The 27324-nt window shown below is 44.3% G+C and overlaps 1 protein-coding gene across 5 annotated transcripts in view; it reads right to left on the reverse strand.

Moving 5' to 3' along the window:
* The window catches only part of KCNIP2 (potassium voltage-gated channel interacting protein 2), a 326572-nt gene that overhangs the window by 184017 nt on the left and 115231 nt on the right, over positions 1-27324 (reverse strand). Inside the window, exon 1 of one of the 5 annotated variants that reach the window (XM_072131241.1) lies at positions 7499-8004. The exons of the other annotated variants lie outside the window; for them this stretch is intronic. Within the exon in view, the coding sequence (XP_071987342.1) occupies positions 7499-7586 (88 nt within the window). The 5' untranslated portion in view covers positions 7587-8004. Of the gene's footprint in view, positions 1-7498; positions 8005-27324 lie in introns of those variants that run through there. 5 annotated transcript variants of the gene reach the window in all.

The raw sequence follows: 27324 nt of genomic DNA on the forward strand, positions 1-27324 counted from the left end.
CCTCCTCCCTCTCACAGCATACGTCTCGGGGACATTCCTCCTGCAGCTGCACTTCCCTCCTCCCTCTCACAGTGTATATCCCAGGGACATTCCTCCTGCAGCTGCACTTCCCTCCTCCCTCTCACAGTGTATATCCCAGGGACATCCCTCTGCTACTGCACTCCCTTTCACAGTATAGACCTCAGAACTCCTGCATTCATCCTCCTACAGCTGTGCATCCCTACCCCCTCTCACAGCATACATCTCAGGGACTTAGTCATCCTTCTGTATCTGCACTTCCCCCTTCCCAGTTACAGCGTACGTCTCGGGAACATCCTGCTGCAGGTGCATTTCCCTCCTCCCACAGCGTAAGTCTTATAGACTTGGTCATCCTGCTGCAGCTGCATTTCCCTCCTCCCTCTCTAGTATACACTTTGAAACTTGACAGATTTTGTGATATCAGAGGACATCTATAGGTTATGGGTTTATTTCAGAGCGACTAAAGTATTAATCAACAATTGTCTATTCACCCTCTTAAAGGGATGGTATCATGTTTGCCCTTTATGCCCTATCCACAGGATAAAATAATTGCAGATCCGTGGTGGTCTGACCACTGTAACCCCTATGACCAGAAGAACTGAGGTTTTGTTTTCCCTAAGTAACAAAGTGGGGTTAATAATTATGATCAGAAGGTTCTAAATTAGAAAACCCCTTAAATGCCCAGGTGCACTGGAGGCGTGTCCTCACACTGCTGTGCTCTGTGCTCTCTGCATGGAACTGCACTTGATTTCCAGAATTGAAAAGTAATTGCACTTACTGAAGTGCAGTGGAGAAAATGACATTGTTTTAATGAAACAGGGGGCTCAGGATGAACAAAGGTATGAAACTTGTTAGGTTAGAATGTTTTGTGTCTTTGGACTCCCTTGGGACTGGCCCTTTAAGACGTACAATACACATGGAAAACATCGTATTAATAGTAAAGTAATGAGCCCCTAAATGAGAAGTCGGATCCAGCCAACCCACATCCCTGGCACCGAAACAGGCAAAAATCTATAAACAGAGAAACTGGCAAACTAAAAGAGTGAAAACTGGCCGCGCCATCTCCCTGGCAGCCGCCTGCCACCCGCCTGCCATGATGGAAAGCACTTAATTGGCATCTGGTGCCAAGAAGGGAACGAGGTGAAAACCGCCATAAATGAAAACCTGCCATGTGCTACCAGGAATAGACTGGGCGCAGCTACAATACAGAGATGTAGCAGAGCTGTCAGTGCGATAGTGCAGGGGTCACTACCAATGATACAGAGACATCGTATACTCTCCGATCACCTATGTAGCATTTATCTGGACACTATGTCATCTCGCAGTTCTGTATGACTTCATGTCCTCCATGATCACTTCATCTACTATTTATCTCAATCCTAAATGTCATCTCTGAGCCCAATTCATCTGGACCCTGTAACCTCAGTATGTACTATATATCTGCACAATGGGGCACATTTACTTACCCTGTCCAGTTGCGATCCCACGGAGCGTTGTCCGATGAGGATTCGGGTCTGCCGCGTTTTTCTGAATCTGTTGGGTGTCCGACGGCCCCCGATTTCTGTTGCGTGAAAGCCGGCGCCGATGCGCCAAAATCCGATCACGTGCGCCAAAATCCCGCGGCAATTTGATGCAAAACAGAAGTATTCGGGAAACCCGACAAAAGTGCGGCGTTTGGACCCTTGGTAAATGAGCCCCAGTGTATGTACTATTTATCTGGTCACTGTATGTTCTCCTGATGTATGAACCCCGCACTTTCGTTGTGTTTCCCGAATATTTCTGTTTTGCGCCAAATTGCCCCAGGATTTTGACGCACGTGATCGGATTGTGGCGCATCGGCGCTGGCTTTCACGCGACAGAAATGGGGGGGGGGGGCGTGGCAGTCGGTCAACCCGACAGATTAGGAAAAAACGCGAAATTACAAACCGATTTGCGTCACAAGATCAGCACTTACATGCACCGGGACAAAGAAGGTGAACTCCGGCGGACCTCGGCGCAGCAGCGAAACCTGCAGGATATCGGGCGCACTACCTTAGCGATTCCCGGCAGACCCGAATCCTCGTCGGACAACGCGCCTTGGGATCGCGACAGGACCGGGTGAGTAAATGTGCCCTATTATCTGGATCCTGTATGTAATATTTATCTGGTCCCTGTATGTAGTCTTTATGCCCTGATTCTATGATATATATGGACACTGTGGGGTCATTTTTTTAAGGGCCCGAATCGCATTTTACCAGCGGGTTACGCACATTTTTCCATTTTGCGCCGATTTTCCCTGTATTGCCCCGGGATTTTGGCGCACGCAATCGGATTGTGGCGCACCGGCATGCACGCGACGGAAATCGGGGGGCATGGCCGAACGAAAACCTGATGTATTCGGAAAAACCTGCGCATTTTTTTAAAAAAAGTGTCGCGGGACACACACTTACCTTCACCAAGTATAGGATCGTGCACTCCGGCGGGCCTCGGCGGACTTCAGCGCAGCAGCGACACCTGGTGGACGTTGAAGGAACTGCCTTAGTGAATCGCCGGAAGACCCGAATCCACCGCAGAGAAATGGACCGGGTTAGTAAATCTGCCCCTGTGGGCATCCTCTCTGAGCCCTGTGCGTATAATACTTATCTGGTCCCTGTATATACTCCTGTACTATATATCTGGTCCCTGTATATACTCCTGTACTATATATCTGGCCCCTGTATATACTCCTGTACTATATATCTGGCCCCTGTATATACTCCTGTACTATATATCTGGTCCCTGTATATACTCCTGTACTATATATCTGGCCCCTGTATATACTCCTGTACTATATATCTGGATCCTCTCTGAGCCCTGTGTGTATAATACTTATCTGGTCCCTGTATATACTCCTGTACTATATATATGGTCCCTGTATATACTCCTGTACTATATATCTGGTCCCTGTATATACTCCTGTACTATATATCTGGTCCCTGTATATACTCCTGTACTATATATCTGGCTCCTGTATATACTCCTGTACTATATATCTGGTCCCTGTATATACTCCTGTACTATATATCTGGCCCCTGTATATACTCCTGTACTATATATCTGGTCCCTGTATATACTCCTGTACTATATATCTGGCTCCTGTATATACTCCTGTACTATATATCTGGTCCCTGTATATACTCCTGTACTATATATCTGGCTCCTGTATATACTTCTGTACTATATATCTGGCCCCTGTATATACTCCTGTACTATATATCTGGCCCCTGTATATACTCCTGTACTATATATCTGGCCCCTGTATATACTCCTGTACTATATATCTGGCCCCTGTATATACTCCTGTACTATATATCTGGTCCCTGTATATACTCCTGTACTATATATCTGGCTCCTGTATATACTCCTGTACTATATATCTGGCCCCTGTATATACTCCTGTACTATATATCTGGCCCCTGTATATACTCCTGTACTATATATCTGGATCCTCTCTGAGCCCTGTGTGTATAATACTTATCTGGTCCCTGTATATACTCCTGTACTATATATCTGGTCCCTGTATATACTCCTGTACTATATATCTGGCCCCTGTATATACTCCTGTACTATATATCTGGCCCCTGTATATACTCCTGTACTATATATCTGGTCCCTGTATATACTCCTGTACTATATATCTGGTCCCTGTATATACTCCTGTACTATATATCTGGTCCCTGTATATACTCCTGTACTATATATCTGGTCCCTGTATATACTCCTGTACTATATATCTGGCCCCTGTATATACTCCTGTACTATATATCTGGCCCCTGTATATACTCCTGTACTATATATATGGCCCCTGTATATACTCCTGTACTATATATCTGGCCCCTGTATATACTCCTGTACTATATATCTGGCCCCTGTATATACTCCTGTACTATATATCTGGCCCCTGTATATACTCCTGTACTATATATCTGGTCCCTGTATATACTCCTGTACTATATATCTGGCCCCTGTATATACTCCTGTACTATATATCTGGCCCCTGTATATACTCCTGTACTATATATCTGGTCCCTGTATATACTCCTGTACTATATATCTGGCCCCTGTATATACTCCTGTACTATATATCTGGCCCCTGTATATACTCCTGTACTATATATCTGGCCCCTGTATATACTCCTGTACTATATATCTGGCCCCTGTATATACTCCTGTACTATATATCTGGCCCCTGTATATACTCCTGTACTATATATCTGGCCCCTGTATATACTCCTGTACTATATATCTGGTCCCTGTATATACTCCTGTACTATATATCTGGCCCCTGTATATACTCCTGTACTATATATCTGGCCCCTGTATATACTCCTGTACTATATATCTGGTCCCTGTATATACTCCTGTACTATATATCTGGCCCCTGTATATACTCCTGTACTATATATCTGGTCCCTGTATATACTCCTGTACTATATATCTGGTCCCTGTATATACTCCTGTACTATATATCTGGTCCCTGTATATACTCCTGTACTATATATCTGGTCCCTGTATATACTCCTGTACTATATATCTGGCCCCTGTATATACTCCTGTACTATATATCTGGTCCCTGTATATACTCCTGTACTATATATCTGGTCCCTGTATATACTCCTGTACTATATATCTGGCCCCTGTATATACTCCTGTACTATATATCTGGTCCCTGTATATACTCCTGTACTATATATCTGGCCCCTGTATATACTCCTGTACTATATATCTGGCCCCTGTATATACTCCTGTACTATATATCTGGTCCCTGTATATACTTCTGTACTATATATCTGGCCCCTGTATATACTCCTGTATAATATATCTGGCCCCTGTATATACTCCTGTACTATATATCTGGCCCCTGTATATACTCCTGTACTATATATCTGCATCCTCTCTGATCCCTGTGTGTATAATACTTATCTGGTTAATAATGTCAGAATCTGAGATTTCCCAGATCCCCGACTTCCCTGCTCTGCCTGTCGTGTGGTCGGCAGCATCTGGCACGGCTATAATGTATAATATAGACAATATAGACATAGAGGCTGTATACATGTAGTGGGTGTACGCAGTGTATATGGTCTCCCTAGCAGTGATATACACAGAGATGGATGGATACATTGTGGCTCTATCCGTGATTCCGACGCTTTCCATTTTGCGCCGCATTTAGCAGGGGTTTTTGGCGCACGCAATCAGATTTTGGCACATCGGCGCCGGCTTTCATACGACACAAATTGGGGGGCGCCGTCAGACAACCCGACTGATTCAGACTAACCGCGGGATTTAACATTTAAATTGTGTCGCAAGCCCAGGCACATACATGCAGCGGGAAGAGGAAGGAGAACTCCGGGGACCTGAGCGGGGAAGCCACACATGCAGGATATCGGGCGCACGATCTTAGTGACTCCCCGCACAGCGCATTATACACGGACAATGCACTTACATGCACCAGGAAGAAGAAGGTGAACTCCGGGGACCTGAGCGGGGAAGCGACACATGCAGGGTATCGGGTGCAGGATCTTAGTGACTCCCCGCACAGCGCATTATACACAGACAATGCACTTACATGCACCAGGAAGAAGAAGGTGAACTCCGGGGACCTGAGCAGGGAAGCGACACATGCAGGATATCGGGTGCAGGATCTTAGTGACTCCCCGCACAGCGCATTATACACGGACAATGCACTTACATGCACCAGGAAGAAGAAGGTGAACTCCGGGGACCTGAGCGGGGAAGTGACACATGCAGGATATCGGGCGCAGGATCTTAGTGACTCCCCGCACAGCACATTATACACGGACAATGCACTTACATGCAGCGGGAAGAGGAAGGTGAACTCCAGGGACCTGAGCGGGGAAGCGACACATGCAGGATATCGGGGGCACGATCTTAGTGAATCGCGGCAGAGTGCAGGATCATCGGACATTCCAAAACGGGGATCGCGACGTGGACAGGTAAGTAAATGTGCCCCATTGTATCCCTGTAAGGTAAGTGTCTATGGACTCTACATCTCACACTTGACCTTTTCCCCTTGACCTTGCACCAGCCCCGCTGCTCCCCCCTGGGGTCATCCCCCCGGCACTTGCTACAAATGAATAGACAGAACCTAAAAGTGCGTCCTAATCGGAGGCGAGCGCCAAGAGGCCGTGTCAGCGCCACTTATGTACTTAAAGATCACTGGAAATTTAACCCTTCGGTGTAAACCCATCTGCCTCTGCTACATCCTGATCATTGCAGGGATTACTTTCTTGTACTACAGCATGAAAAACCATCAATAGCTGTAGAGACGTAGCAGAGCTGAGTTTGTCCATCAGGTTAACTCATGATCAATAAGTGGTTTTACATGGGACTGCAGTTTCTTCTCCTGCATTAGTTTAAAGGGGTAACACTAGGGTAGATACTTGACTTATAAAATGACTGATGACCCCATAAGTTGGGGGTCCTATTGCTTAGACCCCCATTAATAGTTTTAACAGAAAACATGGCACATCCAAGAAATGTTGTACGAGCAATTCAAAACAAGATTGAATTACAAATCCAGCTCTACTACATCTGCATACAGATGCATACAGTGCATCTACTACATACAGGTGCACTAGGGAGGAATCTGTCATCCCATTCCTAGCAGCCGCATCATTTCTGTGTAACTGTGCAGTCCTATGTAAATCCTGAGTACATGATAATTGACTAGTCCAAATGACAAACCCAGCACTGCTACATCTGCACACATACAGGTGCACTAGGGAGAAATCTGTCATCACATTCCTAGCAGCCGCATCATTTCTTTATAACTGTGCAGTCCTATGTAAATCCTGACTACATGATAATTGACTTGTCCAAATGACAAACCCCGCTCTGCTATATCTGCACACATACAGGTGCACTAGGGAGAAATCTGTCATCACATTCCTAGCAGCCGCATCATTTCAGTATAACTGTGCAGTCCTATGCAAATCCTGAGTATATGATGAAATACTAGAACATATGACAAACCCAGCTCTGCCACATCTGCACGCATACAGCTGCACCACGGCGGAATCTGTCATCACATTCCTAGCAGCCACATCAATTCTGTGTAACTGTGCAGTCCTATGTAAATCCTGATAATATACTAGTCCATATGACAAACCCAGCTCTGCTACATGTATTCTTTGTAGGATGCCATCCAGCCCTGTAATCTCTCTCATGAATCCCTGTCATGATTGGTCCTAATTAGCCACTCATTTACATGCAGCTACTAATCCCCACATTCATTAGACTGAAGGGTAATGACTCCCTTGTGCGGAGTGCTGCTGGTACTTGTAGTCCGCCGCACGTGGGAATCCACAGGTTGCTTATTAAAGACACCATTATAAACCGGGGTCGGGACAGATATTCCAATAACAAACACGGCTCTGCTACATCCCCCTATAGGAAGCAGTTAGATACAACACAACAGGTTCTGGAAGATTTGGGTCGTTACCTTGTTGCAGGGTCCCGGTGACAAAATGGTAGAAATATCGGGCGACTTTCCCCAGCTGGCGCTTGCACCGTTTCTGGCAGCGACTCATTTTGCACCTTCGACCCCCGGGGGGCAGACGCGGAGCGCGCTGTACGATTTCCTACGACAATGGAGAAGCTGTAATTATCTCCTGGGCTGGAAGGAGAAGCAAAACCCCCAGGAAGATACCAAGTCGTGCGAAATGCGACGGACCCCCCCACCCCCTCCGCTCCGCAGACGCGTTTCACCAGGAATTCATTAGAAAGACGAGTCGCGCCGTTTCCTGGCAATTTCACACTTTTTTTTTCACGCCGATGAGTCGGGTCCTTCGGATTCCTGAAGACACGTGGCTTGTAAAAGCTTTGGGGAGGGGGCAGCGGGGGGCTTCAGCCTAATGGCATCTCCGGAAGATTGCGCAAATGTTTGTAAAGTTACATTAGCAGGAAAGCGTAAAGTGAGTCTAAAAGCAAAAATAAATAAATAAATAAATTTAAAGAAAATCCGGATTTTTTTTTTTTGGGAATTGCAATGGTCCGGAGCGTGCAGCACAGGGGCGGATATCACGTAGCGCAGGAGAGGGCTGCCAGATAACACACCAGCTCACGCCGCCGCTTCTGTGGAGGTGATTACGGTCGTCATAGCGACGGCAGACTCTACGGGGCCGTCGTTATCCAATAGCGACGCCGCTCGGAGAGAGAAGGGAAGAGGGACGGCTCATCCCTGGTTAAATGATGAAGGACGGACAAAGTTTTAGGAAGAAGGAGGGAAGAGGCTGCCCGGAGGCTTCTTATGGAATCGCCAAGGAAACCACCGATACATTGTAACGAAAGTAACAACTAACATTCCGGGAGAGAGGAGGCAGAGAGGCTCAAGGGCTCCCAGGAAGCTATAATCATCTCCTGCGAGACGCACCGGCTCAGAGCAGATCCTCCACACTGTTGTTTTATTTTTTAGGACTTTTTTAGGTGTTATATAGGTTTTTTTGTAGCGTATATTTTAAAACATCGATTTTTCTGCACCGCAGGTGATAGTGATGTGTCCTGTGCCTTTTCTTATTATAGATTTTTACATTTTATACTTTTTTTTTCTATTTTTCGGGCTGTTACATTGATATTTCAGTCTTAATTTTTGCTTTTTTTTAATGATAGGTACATTTTAGGTGCAGAGTTTTTTGGGGTCATTAATGTAGGTCATCAATATCAGAACAGGAAGTAGAAGAACAAGAGTCCCGCAAAATCCATCCTGATAAACCAGAGACATAACTCATAGATCCAGGCACCGGGACTGTGGTATCTTCTTATATTTCTTATCCATGGCCTCCTGCCTTCTAAAATCTACTTTTATAATTATGCCACTGAGAAAGAAGCGTGTTACCACAGCCCCTCTGTGTTGTAGCTTCACAGGCGTCTACCCTGTCTCCCCCATTGCTCCCTCAGCACTTTCCCCTACTCTCTGCCTGATGTAAACTTACACAGTGGGAGGGGGGGAAGGGCTCCTGCACAGTGTAACAGCCTGTGAGGCTGCAACACAGAAGAGCCCTGGTAACACCACCCAGAGCCCTTTTAAAAGTTGATTTTAGAAGGCAGGAGGCCATGGATAACACATATAAGAAGATACCACAGTCCCGGTGCCTGGATCTATGAGTAATGTCCCGGGTTTATCAGGATGGATTTTCGAGGTAAGAGGTAATGAGAGCTGACTCTGTTGTGGCCAAAAGACCAATAGTGGATTATTATATAGTAGTAGCCGGGGGCCCAAGACTTTTAAGGGGCCCATGACCACCCAAACCACCCACTGAGAAGGACCTTCACCCATGAAGTCCTCTTACATCTGTTCCTGCTCTCAAAACACATGTACACAAGAGCCATTTCAGGACCTTTGAAGGTCCTCTGAGGATCCTGAAACCGCAGATTGAAAGCAGAAGAAGGGACACATCCTCCATTCCCCAAGAAGATGCTTCTAGTACCAGATGTAGGAAGTGATTCCGGACTTGGAGGGGCCATAATATTCCTACAGCCCAGGGTCCAGGAAGGCTTAACCTGCCCCTGCATAAAACAGTGGGGGGGCCTTACGCCTCCATCTCTGCACACTTTATAATTTTGGTACTAATGGCAGCCAGGAATAGCTGATGTCCACATTGATCGTTTACAGGACTGTTGGAAAGGTGTAGTTGTCATACTGACTGCCCCTCCAGTCATCTCTATGGGGCGGCGTGAAGGAAGCCTAATCCATGTGATCTCTGTGGTTTTGGCATCCAAAACTTCTGGAGGTTGTGACCGCTGACCACTACAGGACAATTGTGGTATTACAATCTGTCCATTCACATGAGGAGTTTACTACTTGATCACTTCTCTTCTCCAACTCCTGCTAATGTCAGATCCGTGTCCCCTAAATATACACCCAGACAAGACACCATGAACAACCTACCCCAAAACTTAGACAGGAGCTCGCAGACGCCTCCCTGATGCCCTTGCTGCTCCCCTCTTTGATTTTAGGACTTCATATGATCTCAATTTTCATTTTGATTTGATATGTTCATGTGACCTTATATGTAGGTCCTATGAATCACTGCACATGAAGTCTTTGGGCACTTGGGGTGGATGTGACCCCCTTAAAACTTTGGGCCCCCAAACTTTGAAAACTATAATTTCTCTAGCATTCACCTCTTCCTTGGCAGAAGTGCAGGTCCTGAAGGCGGTTTTATGGACTATATGTACAGTTTATGGTTTACGGGGCACTAGAGATATAGTTTTCTAGCTTGCAATGCAAGCTGCTGTTCTCTGTTATCAGCCATTTCATGCTAGGCAGAGGTTGACCATAGGGTCTGTTATTGAGTGCAGGATGGCCCCCACCTCCATGATGACTTCTCCCTATCACACATCTCCAGTGACACCTCCATCCGTACGTGTGACTGATATCAGCAGATATGTCTCCTCGGCTGACGCTGTGGATTATGCTTCTTCGCCTCCTCGCTGCTGCTGCTTACATAAAAACACAATTAAAGGGGCCATGCCGCATGGAAGGTTAGATGGAGAAATAATAAAATCAGGGACTGCAGATGCCCGGAGGGGGTTGGGAATTGTTCTGTACGTGGCGGCTTCTGAAATACATTAAACCTAATGCAGATGTAGCAGAGTTGTGTTTGTCATCTGGCACTCTGACGATTATGAACTCATTGATAGAGGGGGTAAAGGGCCACCCTGGGCCATGGGAGCCATGAGACATAGTCCTGTGTATTGTAAGACATGACATGTACATATGTAGCTGATTGTGTTCGTTATAGTTTACCGCAAACTCAGCTCTGCTACACCGACCACTACATTAGCTGTAAATGTGGAAAGTCTAATGCAAGGTGACCGCACCGCGCATTAGCGTCGTCTATGAAATATGCATGTTATGGGACGGTATGAAGCGGCGCGAGGCGTATTCGCACTCATAGAATACAGTCACGTATCAGGCGCAGCAGTGCTCACCGTGCGCCGCGGCAGCCAGGACAATACACGCTGATCAGATAAACGCTGGAAAAATACTGGCATGAATAGAAAATATATTCCCGCCATAAGGGGGTCACTATACGTGGGGGGGGGGGGGAGATAATTGAATCCATCTGTTCCATCGAGGACTGAAACTTCTTTATGGGGCTAAAAAAAGGAAAAATGAGAGTAAAAAAAATAGCAACATATAGGGGGTCATTTACTAAGGGCCCGATTCGCGTTTTCCCGACGTGTTACCCGAATATTTCCGATTTGCGCCGATTGTACCTGAATTGCCCCGGGATTTTGGCGCACGCGATCGGATTGTGGCGCATCGGCGCCGGCATGCACGTGGCGGAAATCGGGGGCGTGGCCGAACGAAAACCCGACGTATTCGGAAAAACCGCCGCATTTAAAAACCGAAAATGTGTCGCTTGGGAAGCGCTTACCTTCACCTGGTCCAGCTCGGTGTATTCCGGTGCGTTCAGATTATTTTCAGCGCAGCAGCGCCACCTGGTGGACGGTGGAGGAACTACCTTCATAAATCCCGTCCGGACCCGAATCCTGTTCAGAGAACGCGCCGCTGGATCGCGAATGGACCGGGTAAGTAAATCTGCCCCATAGTGTCCGTATAATCATGAATATGCTATAATATAACGTATGGAAAGATAAGAATACTGCCATATGGTGCTCACATAATACCGCTATATGGTGCTCACATAATACTGCCACATGGTGCTCACATGATACCGCCATATGGTGCTCACATAATACTGCCACATGGTGCTCACATGATACCGCCATATGATGCTCATATGATACCGCCATATGGTGCTTACATAATACCGCCACATGGTGCTCACATAATACCGCCATATGGTGCTCACATAATACTTATGAATGGTACAAGTCCAGCACTATCTGAATAGCATAATATGTGGTTATAGCCGAGCTATGACATAATATTCTCATGTAGTACCCATAGAATACATCCATAGGGTCTCCATACAGTATGGCACAAGCACTATATGGCCATATAGTACACTGCTATACACTGTCCTTATACTACGGCTATGTTTGCATGAAACACAGTACCATACAGTGCCAACTATCCTGGCCGCTAGTCCTCACACTGCTGTGCTCTGTGCTGCTAGTGTTAGGTATGGTGCCTACATTATATCTCCATATAGCAGACGCCTGACATATAAGGAGGAGACTAAGGAGCAGTTTGGGTTGGTTTGCAGATTAGCCCCATTCACTTAAAGGGAACCCGTCAGCAGGAAGCCTGTAGCCTGTGTCATGTATTGTCCCTGGAAAGATGTGTAATCAGACCTTTGTGTATGTTGTTGGTAGCAGCGGGACTGTGAAATATGGATTTACATTCCAGGGTTGTGGCTCCTTCAAGTGTCCTGGGCGCTAGTCCTCACACTGCTGTGCTCTGTGCTGCAAGTGTTAGGTATTGTGCCTACATTATATCAACATACAGCCTACAGCTTAGCCCCATTCATTTTAAGGGAAACCATCAGCAGGAAGCCTGCAGCCAGTGTTACGTACTGTTTCTGTGGAGATCATACCTTTATATATATTGATAGTAGCAGCAGGACTGTGCGAAATGGATTTGTATTCCAGGGTTGTAGCTTCTCCAAGAGCCCTGTGGGTTCGTCCTTGCACTGCTGTGCTCTGTGCACTCTGAAACCAGTGTTAGGTATTATCTCTGGAGAGCTGTATAACCATAACTCCGTGTATATAGTTAGTAGCAGCAGGACCCTGAAATATGGATTTATGCTCTGGGGTTGTAACCTGGGGGTCCTCACACTGCTGTGCGCTTAGATCTCTGCATTTGGCTGCCTTATTGCCCTTCTGCTCTGAGCGATTACTTTAGTAATTAATCTGAAGCCTTCTACAGAAATAGCTTAGAGAAAAGCTGTGGAGCAGCACAGAGCAAAGCAGTGTGAGGACAAGTGTTAGACCCTATTATCTAGAGCTGAGTGCAGTGTTAGGTGTTGTTCCCAAAAAGATGTGTAATTAGATCTTTGTATATGTTGTGTGATCTTACCTTTGTGTATGTTGTTAGTAGCAGCAGGACTGTGATACATGGATTAATATTACAGGATTGTAGTTTTTCCAAGTGCACTCGGGGCATGTTCTCACACTGCTGTGCTCTTAGCTCTCTGTACTCAACGCCCTCTAAACCCCTCCCCAAACGTCTGCAATATCTTTTACTCAAAGCAGACTGTATAATGCAGAGGATAATACCCCAAAATTGCAATGCATGAAAATAAATGTATTTTCACAGTCCTGCAGGTACTAACAACATACACAAAGGTGTGATACCACATCTCTCCAGGGACAATACATAACACTGGCAGGAGAGAGACCAGAGCACAGCAGTGTGAGGACACCATATCCCCAAGTTCCCAATTCTTAAATATAAATAAATCACAGTCCTGCTGCTACTAACAGCATGCACAAAGGTCTGATTACACATCTCTCCAGGGACAATACATAACACTGGCAGGAGAGAGACCAGAGCACAGCAGTGTGAGGTCACCATTTCCCTCGGTTCCCAATTCTCAAATATAAATAAATCACAGTCCTGCTGCTACTAACAACATACACAAAGGTCTAATTACACATGTCTCCAAACATAATACCTAACAGAGAGCACAGAGTACAGCAGTGTGAGGACACAGCCCTGGAATATATACATCCATATATCACAATCCTCTCACCTGCTGACGGGCTCCCTTTACGCCTCATGCATTGCATAAAAATATCAGAATTTTGGGTCGCTCACAAGAACCTCTGGACTGTCTCTGAATTGCATTTTATTCATTATATAACTCTTCAACTGGGCCCCCTCTCCCCCGTCCGCAGGGGCGCTGCATACTTGGTACCTTTTTTTTGTAACATTTTGCAAAAATAACATTTCTGTCTAAAATATAAATATTTATTGATTAATATAACTCTGCAGCGTAAAATATCCCCCCATAACACCCCCCCCCCCCCTGCACCCAAAACAGGAGCCATTCAGAAAGCTGCAGTGCTTCTATATGGGGGTCATAGGGAGACATCTGGTGGCGGAAAGTAAGAACTGCAGCTCCTGACTGCAAAGTGCTGAAATATGATGGTAAAGATCCCTGCAGTGTAACAGAGGGGAGAATTATGTGAATTTTGCATAATCTGAGGTCAGAACCTTATTTGTAAATAATATTAGCTTCAGAATCATAGACAAAGGACTGGCAATTTCCTTCATTATTTGAAAAAAATTTGTATTACCTTTACAAAAATGTTGTGCATTTTCAAGGTGACTGAAACCAGCAGGTTGTGCAGATGAAGGGCAAAGGGGTGACCCTATCAGCCATAACAGGAGAAGGATTTCTAGAATATTTCATCTATACAACATCACAAATTCATTCCAGTCCCCCAAGAAGGCTGGTGACCCCTGAAACACAAGGAAGAGAGGACAGGATAATGCGGAGAATCTCCATGGGTAATTGTTTCATCACTGCTGCAGCTGATGGAAAGGCTCATTAGTTTAGCAATGAATAGGGTAAAGTTCTGTCTCACATTAGCAGAAAAAATAAAGGGTGAGACTCTCCTTTGCTGAGGAGCTTGTTGTGTGGACAGAGGAGAAGTGTCCACAGTTCATTATAGTGATGACACAAGTATAATTTGTATCTGATGGGAAATGTTATATGGACAGAGGGGAAGTGTCCACAGTTAATTTTGAGATGGAAGCGAGTTTAGATTATTTGTATCTGATGGGAAATGTTTCTCAACAAACTGGAGAAAGACTGAACCCAAAGTGTGCAAAGAAGTCAGTGGAAGGTGGTGGAGGAAGTGTCATTGTTTAGGGAATGTTTTCTGCAGGAGTTGGACCTCACATACAGCTACAGGCAGAGTGAAGGTAAGTGTCAGAAACGTCTCCAACAACATGTGGTTCCTTTATTGCATTTATCAGTCAATCGGCAGCAATTTTCATGCAGGACAATTCCCCCTGTCACACAGCAAAACGGGTGAAATGAAATGTCAAGCCCAGAGTCCTGATATAAACACAATAGAAAACCTCTAGAACATCCGTGGTGACAAAGATAAGAGGAAGAGCAGAGCAGATCCCAGCAGAGGGAGAGACCAGGGATGTCCTGTGGCCGTGGCTAAGGTCCTGTGCCCTCCCTACTGACCGGTGACTGCTGGGACCTGCAGAATATTTGCTTATAATCTTTCTCTTATTTACACAATAAAGATTTCATGTTGATACGTTTGTAATTCTGAAAAACCCGGTTCTAGAGGATGGTGACCGCAAACCCATCAAATGTTCATCAATGGAGATTTCCTTATTTCTGAGAGAATCAGGTGATCAGACATTGCTCAGGAATAGTAGTACTGTGCTGTACCCATATATACAGGATAGGAGTAGCAGTACTGTGCTGTGCCCATATATACAGGATAGGAGTAGTAGTACTGTGCTGTACCCATATATACAGGATAGGAGTAGCAGTACTGTGCTGTGCCCATATATACAGGATAGGAGTAGTAGTACTGTGCTGTGCCCATATATACAGGATAGGAGTAGTAGTACTGTGCTGTGCCCATATATACAGGAAAGGAGTAGTAGTACTGTGCCATGCCCATATATACAGGATAGGAGTAGTAGTACTGTGCTGTGCTCATATATACAGGATAGGAGTAGTAGTACTGTGCTGTGTGCATATATACAGGATAGGAGGAGTAGTACTGTGCTGTGTCCATATATACAGGATAGGAGTAGTAGTACTGTGCTATGCCCATATATACAGGATAGGAGTAGTAGTACTGTGCTGCTCCCATATATACAGGATAGGAGTAGTAGTACTGTGCTGTGCCCATATATACAGGATAGGAGTAGTAGTACTGTGCTGTGCCCATATATACAGGATAGGAGTAGTAGTACTGTGCTGTGCCCATATATACAGGATAGGAGTAGTAGTACTGTGCTGTGCCCATATATACAGGATAGGAGTGGTAGTACTGTGCTGTGCCCATATATACAGGATAGGAGTAGTAGTACTGTGCTGTGCCCATATATACAGGATAGGAGTAGTAGTACTGTGCTGTGCCCATATATACAGGATAGGAGTAGTAGTACTGTGCTGTACCCATATATACAGGATAGGAGTAGTAGTACTGTGATGTGCCCATATATACAGTATAGGAGTAGTAGTACTGTGCAGTGCCCATATATACAGGATAGGAGTGGTAGTACTGTGCTGTGCTCATGTATACAGGACAGGAGCAGTAGTACTGTGCTGTGCCCACATATATACAGGATAGGAGTAGTAGTACTGTGCTGTGCCCATATATACAGGATAAGAGTAGTAGTACTATTCTGTGCCCATATATACAGGATAGGAGTAGTAGTACTGTGCTGCGCCCATATATACAGGATAGGAGAAGTAGTACTGTGCTGTGCCCATATATACAGGATAGGAGTAGTAGTACTATTCTGTGCCCATATATACAGGATAGGAGTAGTAGTACTCTGCTGTGTCCATATATACAGGATAGGAGTAGTAGTACTCTGCTGTGTCCATATATACAGGATAGGAGTAGTAGTACTCTGCTGTGTCCATATATACAGGATAGGAGTAGTAGTACTGAGCTGTGCCCATATATACAGGATAGGAGTAGTAGTACTGTGCTGTGCCCATATATACAGGATAGGAGTAGTAGTACTGTGCTGTGCCCATATATACAGCATAGGAGTAGTAGTACTCTGCTGTGTCCATATATACAGGATAGGAGTGGTAGTACTGTGCTGTGCCCATACATACAAGATAGGAGTAGTAGTATTGTGCTGTGCCCATATATACAGGATAGGAGTAGTAGTACTGTGCTGTGCCCATATATACAGGATAGGAGTAGTAGTACTGTGCTGTGCCCATATATACAGGATAGGAGTAGTAGTACTGTGCTAAGCCCATATATACATCATAGGAGTAGCAGTACTCTGCTGTACCCATATATACAGGATAGGAGTAGTAGTACTGTGCTATACCCATATATACAGGATAGGAGTAGTAGTACTGTGCTTTGCCAATATATACGGGATATGAGTAGTAGTACTCTGCTGAGCCCATATATACAGGACAGGAGTAGTAGTACTGTGCTGTTCCCATATATACATGATAGGAGTAGTAGTACTGTGCTGTACCCATATATACGGGATAGGAGTAACAGTACTGTGCTGTGCCCATATATACAGGATAGGAGTAGTAGTACTGTGCCATGCCCATGTATACAGGATAGGAGTAGTAGTACTGTGCTGTGCCTATATATACAGGATAGGAGTAGTAGTAATGTGCTGTGTCCATATGTACAGGATAGGAGTAGTAGTGCTGTGCCCATACATACAGGATAGTTGTAGTAGTACTGTTCTGTGCCCATATATATAGGATAGGAGTAGTAGTACTGAGCTGTGCCCATATATGCATGATATGAGTAGTAGTACTGTGCTGTACCCATATATAAAGGATAGGAGTAGTAGTACTGAGCTGTGCCCATATATGCATGATATGAGTAGTAGTACTGTGCTGTACCCATATATAAAGGAGAGGAGTAGTAGTACTGAGCTGTGCCCATATATGCATGATATGAGTAGTAGTACTGTGTTGTGCTGTGCCCATATATACAGGATAGGAGTATTAGTACTGTACTGTGCCCATATATACAGGATAGGAGTAGTAGTACTGTGCTGTGCCCATATATAAAGGATAAAAGTGGTAGTACTGTGCTGTGCCCATATATACAGGATAGGAGTAGTAGTACTGTGCTGTGTCAATATATACAGGATAGGAGTAGTAGTACTGTGCTGTGCCCATATATACAGGAAAGGAGTAGTAGTACTGTGCTGTGCCAATATATACGGGATAGGAGTAGTAGTACTCTGCTGTACCCATATATACAGGATAGGAGTAGTAGTACTGTGCTATACCCATATATACAGGATAGGAGTAGTAGTACTGTGCTGTGCCCAAATATGAAGGATAGGAGTAGTAGTACTGTGCTGTGCCAATATATACGGGACAGGAGTAGCAGTACTGTGCTGTGCCCATATATACAGGATAGGAGTAGTAGTACTGTGCTGTGCCCATATACACAGGTTAGGAGTAGTAGTACTGTGCTGTACCCATTTATACAGAATAGGAGTAGTAGTACTGTGCTGTACCCATATATACAGGATAGGAGTAGTAGTACTGTGCTGTGCCCATATATACAGGATAGGAGTAGTAGTACTGTGCTGTGCCCATATACACAGGTTAGGAGTAGTAGTACTGTGCTGTACCCATTTATACAGAATAGGAGTAGTAGTACTGTGCTGTACCCATATATACAGGATAGGAGTAGTAGTACTGTGCTGTGCCCATATATACAGGATAGGAGTAGTAGTACTGTGCTGTGCCCATATATACAGGATAGGAGTAGTAGTACTGTGCTGTGCCCAGATATACAGGATAGGAGTAGTATTACTGTGCTGTGTCCATATATGCAGGATAGGGGTAGTAGTACTGTGCTGTGCCCATATATACAGGATAGGAGTAGTAGTACTGTGCTGTGCCTATATATACAGGATAGGGGTAGTAGTACTGTGCTGTGCCCATATATACAGGATAGGAGTAGTAGTACTGTGTTGTGCCCAAATATACAGGATAGGAGTAGAAGTACAGTGCTGTTCCCATATATAAAGTAAAGGAGTAGTAGTACTGAGCTGTATCCATGTATATATCAGGATGGTAGTAGTAGTACTGTATATACAGGAAAGGAGTAGTAGTACTGTGCTGTACCCATTTATAAAGGATAGGAGGAGTAGTACAGTGCTGTGCCCATATATACAGGATAGGAGTAGTAGTACTGTGCTGTACCCATTTATACAGGATAGGAGGAGTAGTACAGTGCTGTGCCCATATATACAGGATAGGAGTAGTAGTACTGTGCTGTGCCCATATATAAAGGATAGGAGTAGTAGTACTGTGCTGTGTCCATTTATACAGGATAGGGGTAGTATTACTCTGCTGTCCCATATATACTGGATAGGAGTAGTAGTACTGTGCTGTGCCCATATATACAGGAAAGGAGTAGTAGTACTGTGCTGTACCCATTTATACAGGATAGGAGGAGTAGTACAGTGCTGTGCCCATATATACAGGATAGGAGTAGTAGTACTGTGCTGTGCCCATATATACAGGAAAGGAGTAGTAGTACTCTGCTGTACCCATATATACAGGATAGGAGTAGTAGTACTGGGATAGGAGTATTAGTACTGTGCTGTGCCCATATATACAGGATAGGAGTAGTAGTACTGTGCTGTCCCCATATATACAGGATAGGAGTAGTAGAACTGTGCTGTGCCCATATATACAGGATAGGAGTAGTAGTACTGTGCTGTCCCCATATATACAGGATAGGAGTAGTAGTACTGTGCTGTGCCCATATATACAGGATAGGAGTAGGTGTACTGTGCTGTGCCCATATATGCATGATAGGAGTAGTAGTACTGTGCTGTGCCCAAATATACAGGATAGGAGTAGTAGTACTGTGCTGTGCCCATATATACAGGATAGGAGTAGTAGTACTGTGCTGTCCCCATATATACAGGATAGGAGTAGTAGTACTGTGCTGTGCCCATATATACAGGATAGGAGTAGGTGTACTGTGCTGTGCCCATATATGCATGATAGGAGTAGTAGTACTGTGCTGTGCCCATATATACAGGATTGGAGTAGTAGTACTGTGCTGTGCCCATATATACAGGATAGGAGTAGTAGTACTCTGCTGTACCCATATATACAGGATAGGAGTAGTAGTACTGTGCTATACCCATATATACAGGATAGGAGTAGTAGTACTGTGCTGTGCCCAAATATACAGGATAGGAGTAGTAGTACTGTGCTGTGCCCATATATACAGGATAGGAGTAGTAGTACTGTGCTGTACCCATATATACAGGATAGGAGTAGTAGTACTGTGCTATACCCATATATACAGGATAGGAGTAGTAGTACTGTGTTGTGCCCATATATACAGGATAGAAGTAGTAGTACTGTGCTGTACCCATATATACATGATAGGAGTAGTAGTACTGTGCTGTGCCCATATATTCAGGATTGGAGTAGTAGTACTGTGCTGTGTCCATATATGCAGGATAGGGGTAGTAGTACTGTGCTTTGCCCATATATACAGGATAGGACTAGTAGTACTGTGCTGCACTCATATATGCAGGATAGGGGTAGTAGAACTGTGCTGTGCCCATATATACAGGATAGGAGTAGTAGTACTGTGCTGTGCCTATATATACAGGATAGGGGTAGTAGTACTGTGCTGTGCCAATATATACAGGATAGGAGTATTAGTACTGTGCTGTGCCCATATATACAGGATAGGAGTAGTAGTACTGTTCTGTGCCCATATATAAAGGATAGGAGTAGTAGTACTGTGCTGTGTCCATTTATACAGGATAGGGGTAGTAGTACTCTGCTGTCCCATATATACAGGATAGGAGTAGTAGTACTGTGCTGTGCCCATATATATATAGAATAGTACTAGTAGTACTGTGCTGTGCCCATATATATATAGAATAGGACTAGTAGTACTGTGCTGTGTCCATATATACAGGATAGGAGTAGTAGTACTGTGCTGTGCCCATATATACAGGATAGGAGTAGTAGTACTGTGCTGTGCCCATATTTACATGATAGGAGTAGTAGTACTTTGCTGTGTCCATTTACACAGGATGGAATTAGAAGTACTGTGCTGTGTCCATATATACAGGATAGGAGCAGCAGTACTGTGCTGTGTCAATATATACAGGATAGTAGTAGTAATGTGCTGTGCCCATATATACAGGATAGGAGTAGTAGTACTCTGCTGTACCCATATATACAGGATAGGAGTAGTTGTACTGGGATAGGAGTATTAGTACTGTGCTGTGCCCATATATACAGGATAGGAGTAGTAGAATTGTGCTGTGCCCATATATACAGGATAGGAGTAGTAGTACTGTGCTGTGCCCATATATACAGGATAGGAGTAGGTGTACTGTGCTGTGCCCATATATGCATGATAGGAGTAGTAGTACTGTGCTGTGCCCATATATATAGGATAGGACTAATAGTACTGTGCTGTGCCCATATATACAGGATAGGAGTAGTAGTACTGTGCTGTGCCCATATATACAGGATAGGAGTAGTAGTGCTGTGCTATACCCATATATACAGGATAGGAGTAGTAGTACTGTGATGTGCCCATATATACAAGATAGGAGTATTAGTACTGTGCAGTACCCATATATACAGGATAGGAGTAGTAGTACTTTGCTGTGTCCATTTACACAGGATGGAATTGGAAGTACTGTGCTGTGCCCATATATACAGGATAGGAGTAGTAGTACTGGGATAGGAGTATTAGTACTGTGCTGTGCCCATATATACAGGATAAGAGTAGTAGAACTGTGCTGTGCCCATATATACAGGATAGGAGTAGTAGTACTGTGCTGTGCCCATATATACAGGATAGGAGTAGTAGTACTGTGCTGTGCCCATATATACAGGATAGGAGTAGTAGTACTGTGATGTGCCCATATATACAGGATAGGAGTAGTAGTACTGAGCTGTGCCCATATATACAGGATAGGAGTAGTAGTACTGTGCTGTGCCCATATATACAGGATAGGAGTAGTAGTACTGTGCTGTGCCCATATATACAGGATAGGAGTAGTAGTACTGTGCTGTGCCCATATATACAGGATAGGAGTAGTAGTACTGTGCTGTGCCCATATATACAAGATAGGAGCAGCAGTACTGTGCTGTGTCAATATATACAGGATAGGAGTGTAGTACTGTGCTGTACCCATTTATACAGGATAGGAGTAGTAGTGCTGTGCTGTGCCCAAATATACAGGGTAGGAGTAGTAGTTCAGTGCTGTTCCCATATATAAAGGAAAGGAGTAGTAGTACTGTGCTGTGCCCTTATATACAGGATAGGAGTAGTAGTACTGTGCTGTGCCCATATATACAGGATAGGAGTAGTAGTACTGAGCTGTGCCCATATATACAGGATAGGAGTAGTAGTACTGTGCTGTGTACATATATACAGGATAGGAGTAGTAGTACTGTGCTGTGCCCATATATACAGGATAGGAGCAGTAGTACTGTGCTGTCCCTATATATACAGGATAGGAGTAGTAGTACTGTGCCCATATATACGGGATAGGAGTAGTAGTGCTGTGCTGTGCCCATATATACAGGATAGGGGTAGTAGTACTGTACTGTGCTCATATATACAGGATAGGAGTAGTAGTGCTGTGCTGTGCTCATATATACAGGATAGGAGTAGTAGTACTGTGCTGTGCCCATATATACAGGATAGGAGTAGTAGTGCTGTGCTGTGCTCATATATACAGGATAGGAGTAGTAGTACTGTACTGTGCTCATATATACAGGATAGGAGTAGTAGTGCTGTGCTGTGCTCATATATACAGGATAGGAGTAGTAGTACTGTGCTGTGCCCATATATACAGGATAGGAGTAGTAGTGCTGTGCTGTGCTCATATATACAGGATAGGGGTAGTAGTACTGTGCTGTGCCCATATACTGTATACAGGATAGGAGTAGTAGTACTGTGCTATACCCACAAGAGTAAACATGTGCACACAGACTGTTGGTGGGAGAAGATGTAGATATATTTGGGACTACCCCCTGCTGCCCTAATGCCCTCAGCTGCATCTTTGAACCTAACTTCCTGCATTTGATATACCAACTGAAATTCCTCAATTGGCCACAAGATGGCGATAAACAATTGTCACATTCTGTAAATTTACATCAAATTGTATTCTGTATCAGTGTCTTATAGCGCCCTCTACAGTATACACTGAAAACATGATAAACAGTGAAGCCATCAACTATACCACCAAATCATCCATACATAACACTGAAGTTGCTGAAAGGTGACGTGGCGGGTGCACCCCAACAAGTAAGTGATGGGAACCTCTCTAATATATATTGTAATATACAGATCCTGTTTTATTGCAATATAGTATAACCAGGGCCGGTTCTAGACAAAGTGGGGCCCTGGGCAAAACTAAAAGTGGGGCCCCAAAATAAAACTATTTTATGACCAGTCACAGTCAGCAAGAGGCTCCCTTTAGTATGGTAAGACAAACTGTAATTTTGGAGAATTTTATACGAGATAGATCATAGGGAGATAAATGGGCAGCACGGTGGCTCAGTGGTTAGCACTATAGCACTGCAGCGCTGGTCAGCATCTGCAAAGAGTTTGTATGTTCCCTCTGTTTCTGCATGGGTTTCCTCCAGGTCCTCAGAATAAAAAGTAAAGGCGCCATAAAACCGATAGAATTTTGAAAGCAGACAACCAGGCGATGCATTTGGCAATAAACATTCAAAATTTCCTCTAAAATATGTGTAAATCCGGATACTTATATAAAGAAAATATAATTTCCTAAGGCTGGATTCACACTACCGTTGCCTGCCGTACCGTAGCACGGTGGGCACACGGCAGCGCGCGGGGAGAGGAGGAGGTGGAGAGCGCTGCTCACCCCCGCTCCTCTCCATAGGGATACATGGCGCACAGCGCCGTATGCCACGAAGAAATAGGACATGTCCTATTTTTTCACGGGGTACGGGGCGGTACGGTGCCGCACGCCCATTGCCGTCTATGGGGGGCGTATATCGGCCATATATATACGCCCCCCTTACGGTAGTGTGAATGCAGCCTAAAACTGTAAGATGTGAGGAGATCATACAGACCCTACATGTGTATATTCACCAAAATATGCAGCAAAGGGAACTGCAGAAAATTGCACTGAGCCTCACACAGATCTATCATTGTTTGCTCCCGTACACAATGGCCACCAAAATAAATAACTATATATCCATAACCCAAGCTAATGAGATAATAAAAGTCACGTTTAGATGTGCGCCATTGTATTAGCTGCACAATAACAGAACCCTCCGCGCTTCATAAGAAGGAGAGTGAGAACATCATAACATAGGTGTAAGTAATGGAGGATGGTGGGAAATAAAAACTTGTGTGTGTTTTTGGTGTTACATATAACTTTATGGACATGTTCCGGGTCGCGCTGTTAATATGTAGCGAAGAGGATCAAATGTTCATCGTATCACTCAATTTCCCCAACAAAAAAAAAACTGTCACAAAATAAAAGGGAATAAGAGAGAAAGTGTGTTCTTAGATAGTTCTGCATAGAGAAGGGTTAAAAACATAAACATTAGTTGATATTATTAATTATCAGAATGTAGTAACATATAAAGTGAATATTTCCATTATCTGTGAGGTGCAGCAGCTCCTGTGTGCAGCAAATTCTCCCTGCAGCCTGATGGCTAAGAATCTGGAGGGGGGACTCTTCAGGGGGCCGTATCTCTGGGTCTGTGACACATAGAACATCACTTTTTTTTCCTATGAAAGAAGAGAGTCTCCTCTTTTATATGAATCTAAATTTGTGTATCTAAGTGTTAGGAAAACGGAGATATTAACTGTTAAACTGCCGTTGGGATTAATTTTTATATATAAAATGGCACCTGATATTCTCACTTTATACCCGAATATCTCTGGATCCATAGCACCTAGAAACACAATTCAAGATTCCTTTGAAAGAAGCGATTCTCCCCTGTGTTTATAATATAAGGTTATACAGGGGTGTAACCAGGAGAGGCAGGGCCCCCTAGCAGACCACTGAATGGGCTCTCCTACCCCCTCTGGAAATCTACATATTTGTATACTCACACATTTATACACTCACACCAGGGGCGTAACTACAGTAGTAGCAGCCATAGCAGCCGCTATGGGGCCCATGGTGTCAGGGTGCCCGTCATCCAAGCTAACACTAAAGAATGGAGGATGTGCACCATTATATATATATATTTTGGTGGACATGTGAGTGTAATATGCATATTTTATAGTGGGAAGGGGGGCCGCATTCAGAAGTCTGCTATGGGGCCCTGTCTTTCCTAATTACGCCCCTGACTCACACAGATCTGTCCCAGTGGCTGCACATAATATGCACTGTTATTGTTATATAAATATTATGATGTACAATGTTCAGCATAATATGTATAGAATGGTGCACATCCTCCATTCTTCAGAATGTCAAGTCAGATGCCGGGGACCCCTGCCCCTTTGGACCCCATAGCACTTTCCATTGCTGCTACCCTTGTGGTTACGCCCTTGTATTCACATAAATATTCATAATTTTAATTATGTATTAAAGAGAATCTGCCATCGGGGTCCATTATGCTGGACTGGGGGAACTTGCTCATGGATCCAGGCACCGGGACTGTGGTATCTTCTTGTGTTGGTTGTCCATGGCCTCCTTCCTTCTAAAGTCAACTTTTAAGATTAAACTAAAGAGTCACAATGGCTCCTGCTCCAGCTTCACGGCTGTTACACTGTTTCTCCCTCTGCTTCCTCAGCACTCCCCCCTCCCCTCCCTCTGACTGATATAATCTCATGTCACCATGTCTGTGAAGCTGCAGAGTGGAGGGGCTCTAGTAACACCTCCCAAGTCATTCTAGCTCATTAGGATCATTTTGAGGATTGATTTTGGAGGGATGACAGATGTAGGAGGATTACTGCGGTCGCGGTGAGTGACTTGCAGTCAGTTTAGGTCGTACTCTCATCCTAAAACATGTGCTTGGACCATGAACAAAGGACTGTGTGGTGGTCATAGACTGAACAGGACTCCCACTGATATACGATGCAAAGACAACAGCATCATTCTGAGAACATGATTACTGTTTGGCATTGTTGGTGCGGGGGAAGAAGGGATTCCTTGCATCATATACTACTATGATATATATATCAACTGAATACCCGATCCCAGCACTATGATAGGTCTGTGGAATCCAGACCCAGATTTGGCCCAAAGACTGATGTATTTGGGCAGTGCAGTGGTTAGCATTACAGCCTTGCAGTATTGTGTTTCCTCCGGGTCCTCTGGTTTCCTCCCACACTCCAAAACATACTGGTAGGTGGATTAGATTGTGAGCCCCATTGGGGACAGGGACCGATTTGGCAAAATCCCTGTGCAGCGCTGCGGAATCTGTGTGTGATATATAAATAAAGGAATTATTATTATTTATTACCCCAGAAGTCATGTCAAAGACTGCAACATCTGTACAAACAAGTAGGGGGCACTGCAGCTCAAATCCAAGTATAGTAGATATTTCTACTCTAGTAGCAGCTTAGATACAGCACCTCAGTCCTCAGCTCTGTCTATTGTAGATGTCTCTAAAATGGCAGCTTAGATACAGAGGATCATCTCAGTTTATGTTAAATAGCTCTATAATAACAGCTTAGATACAGCATCTAAGCTCTATGTATGGTAGATTCACATATAAAACCAGTTTAGATACAGCAGCTCCGCTCTATGTATGGTGAATACCTATATAATGACAGCTTAGATACAGCAGATCAGCTCTATGTATGGAAGATACTTCTATAATGACAGTTTAGATACAGCATGTAAGCTCTATGTATGGTAGAAGCCTCTATAATGTCAGCTTAGATACAGCAGCTCCGCTCTATGTATGGTAGATACCTCTATAATGGCAGCTTAGATACAGCAGATCAGCTCTATGTATGGTAGACACCTCTATAATGGCAGCTTAGATACAGCAGATCAGCTCTATGTATGGAAGATACTTCTATAATGACAGTTTAGATACAGCATGTAAGCTCTATGTATGGTAGAAGCCTCTATAATGTCAGCTTAGATACAGCAGCTCCGCTCTATGTATGGTAGATACCTCTATAATGGCAGCTTAGATACAGCAGATCAGCTCTATGTATGGTAGACACCTCTATAATGGCAGCTTAGATACAGCAGATCAGCTCTATGTATGGTAGATACTTATATAATAACAGCTTAGATACAGCACATCAGCTCTATGTATGGTAGACACCTCTATAATGACAGTTTAGATACAGTGGATCATCTCCATGTATGGTAGATACCTCTAGCTTAGATACAGCAGCTCTATGTATGGCGGGTAGTAGATATGCCAGTCTCCGCCATGCCGGTAATACCAGGCTCCAGTGTGTATGAGGCCATAAGACTATGGGGTGGATTTTGAACAAAATGAACTGAGACTCTCATAAGTATTTACAGGATAATCAAAGAAAATCATAAAAATTTCTAAAAACTGCACCAGCTCTTTTCCTGTGGTTGTGTCTGGTATTGCCAAGGGCTTTTGGCTTCAATAGAGAAGACGTGTAATGTCAGCCACAGCCTGTGCCCATGAGGTGGCGCTGTGTCTGGCTAATAAG

The sequence above is a fragment of the Engystomops pustulosus genome, chromosome 11 (genome assembly GCF_040894005.1).
Source record: "Engystomops pustulosus chromosome 11, aEngPut4.maternal, whole genome shotgun sequence".
Lineage (NCBI taxonomy): Eukaryota > Metazoa > Chordata > Amphibia > Anura > Leptodactylidae > Engystomops > Engystomops pustulosus.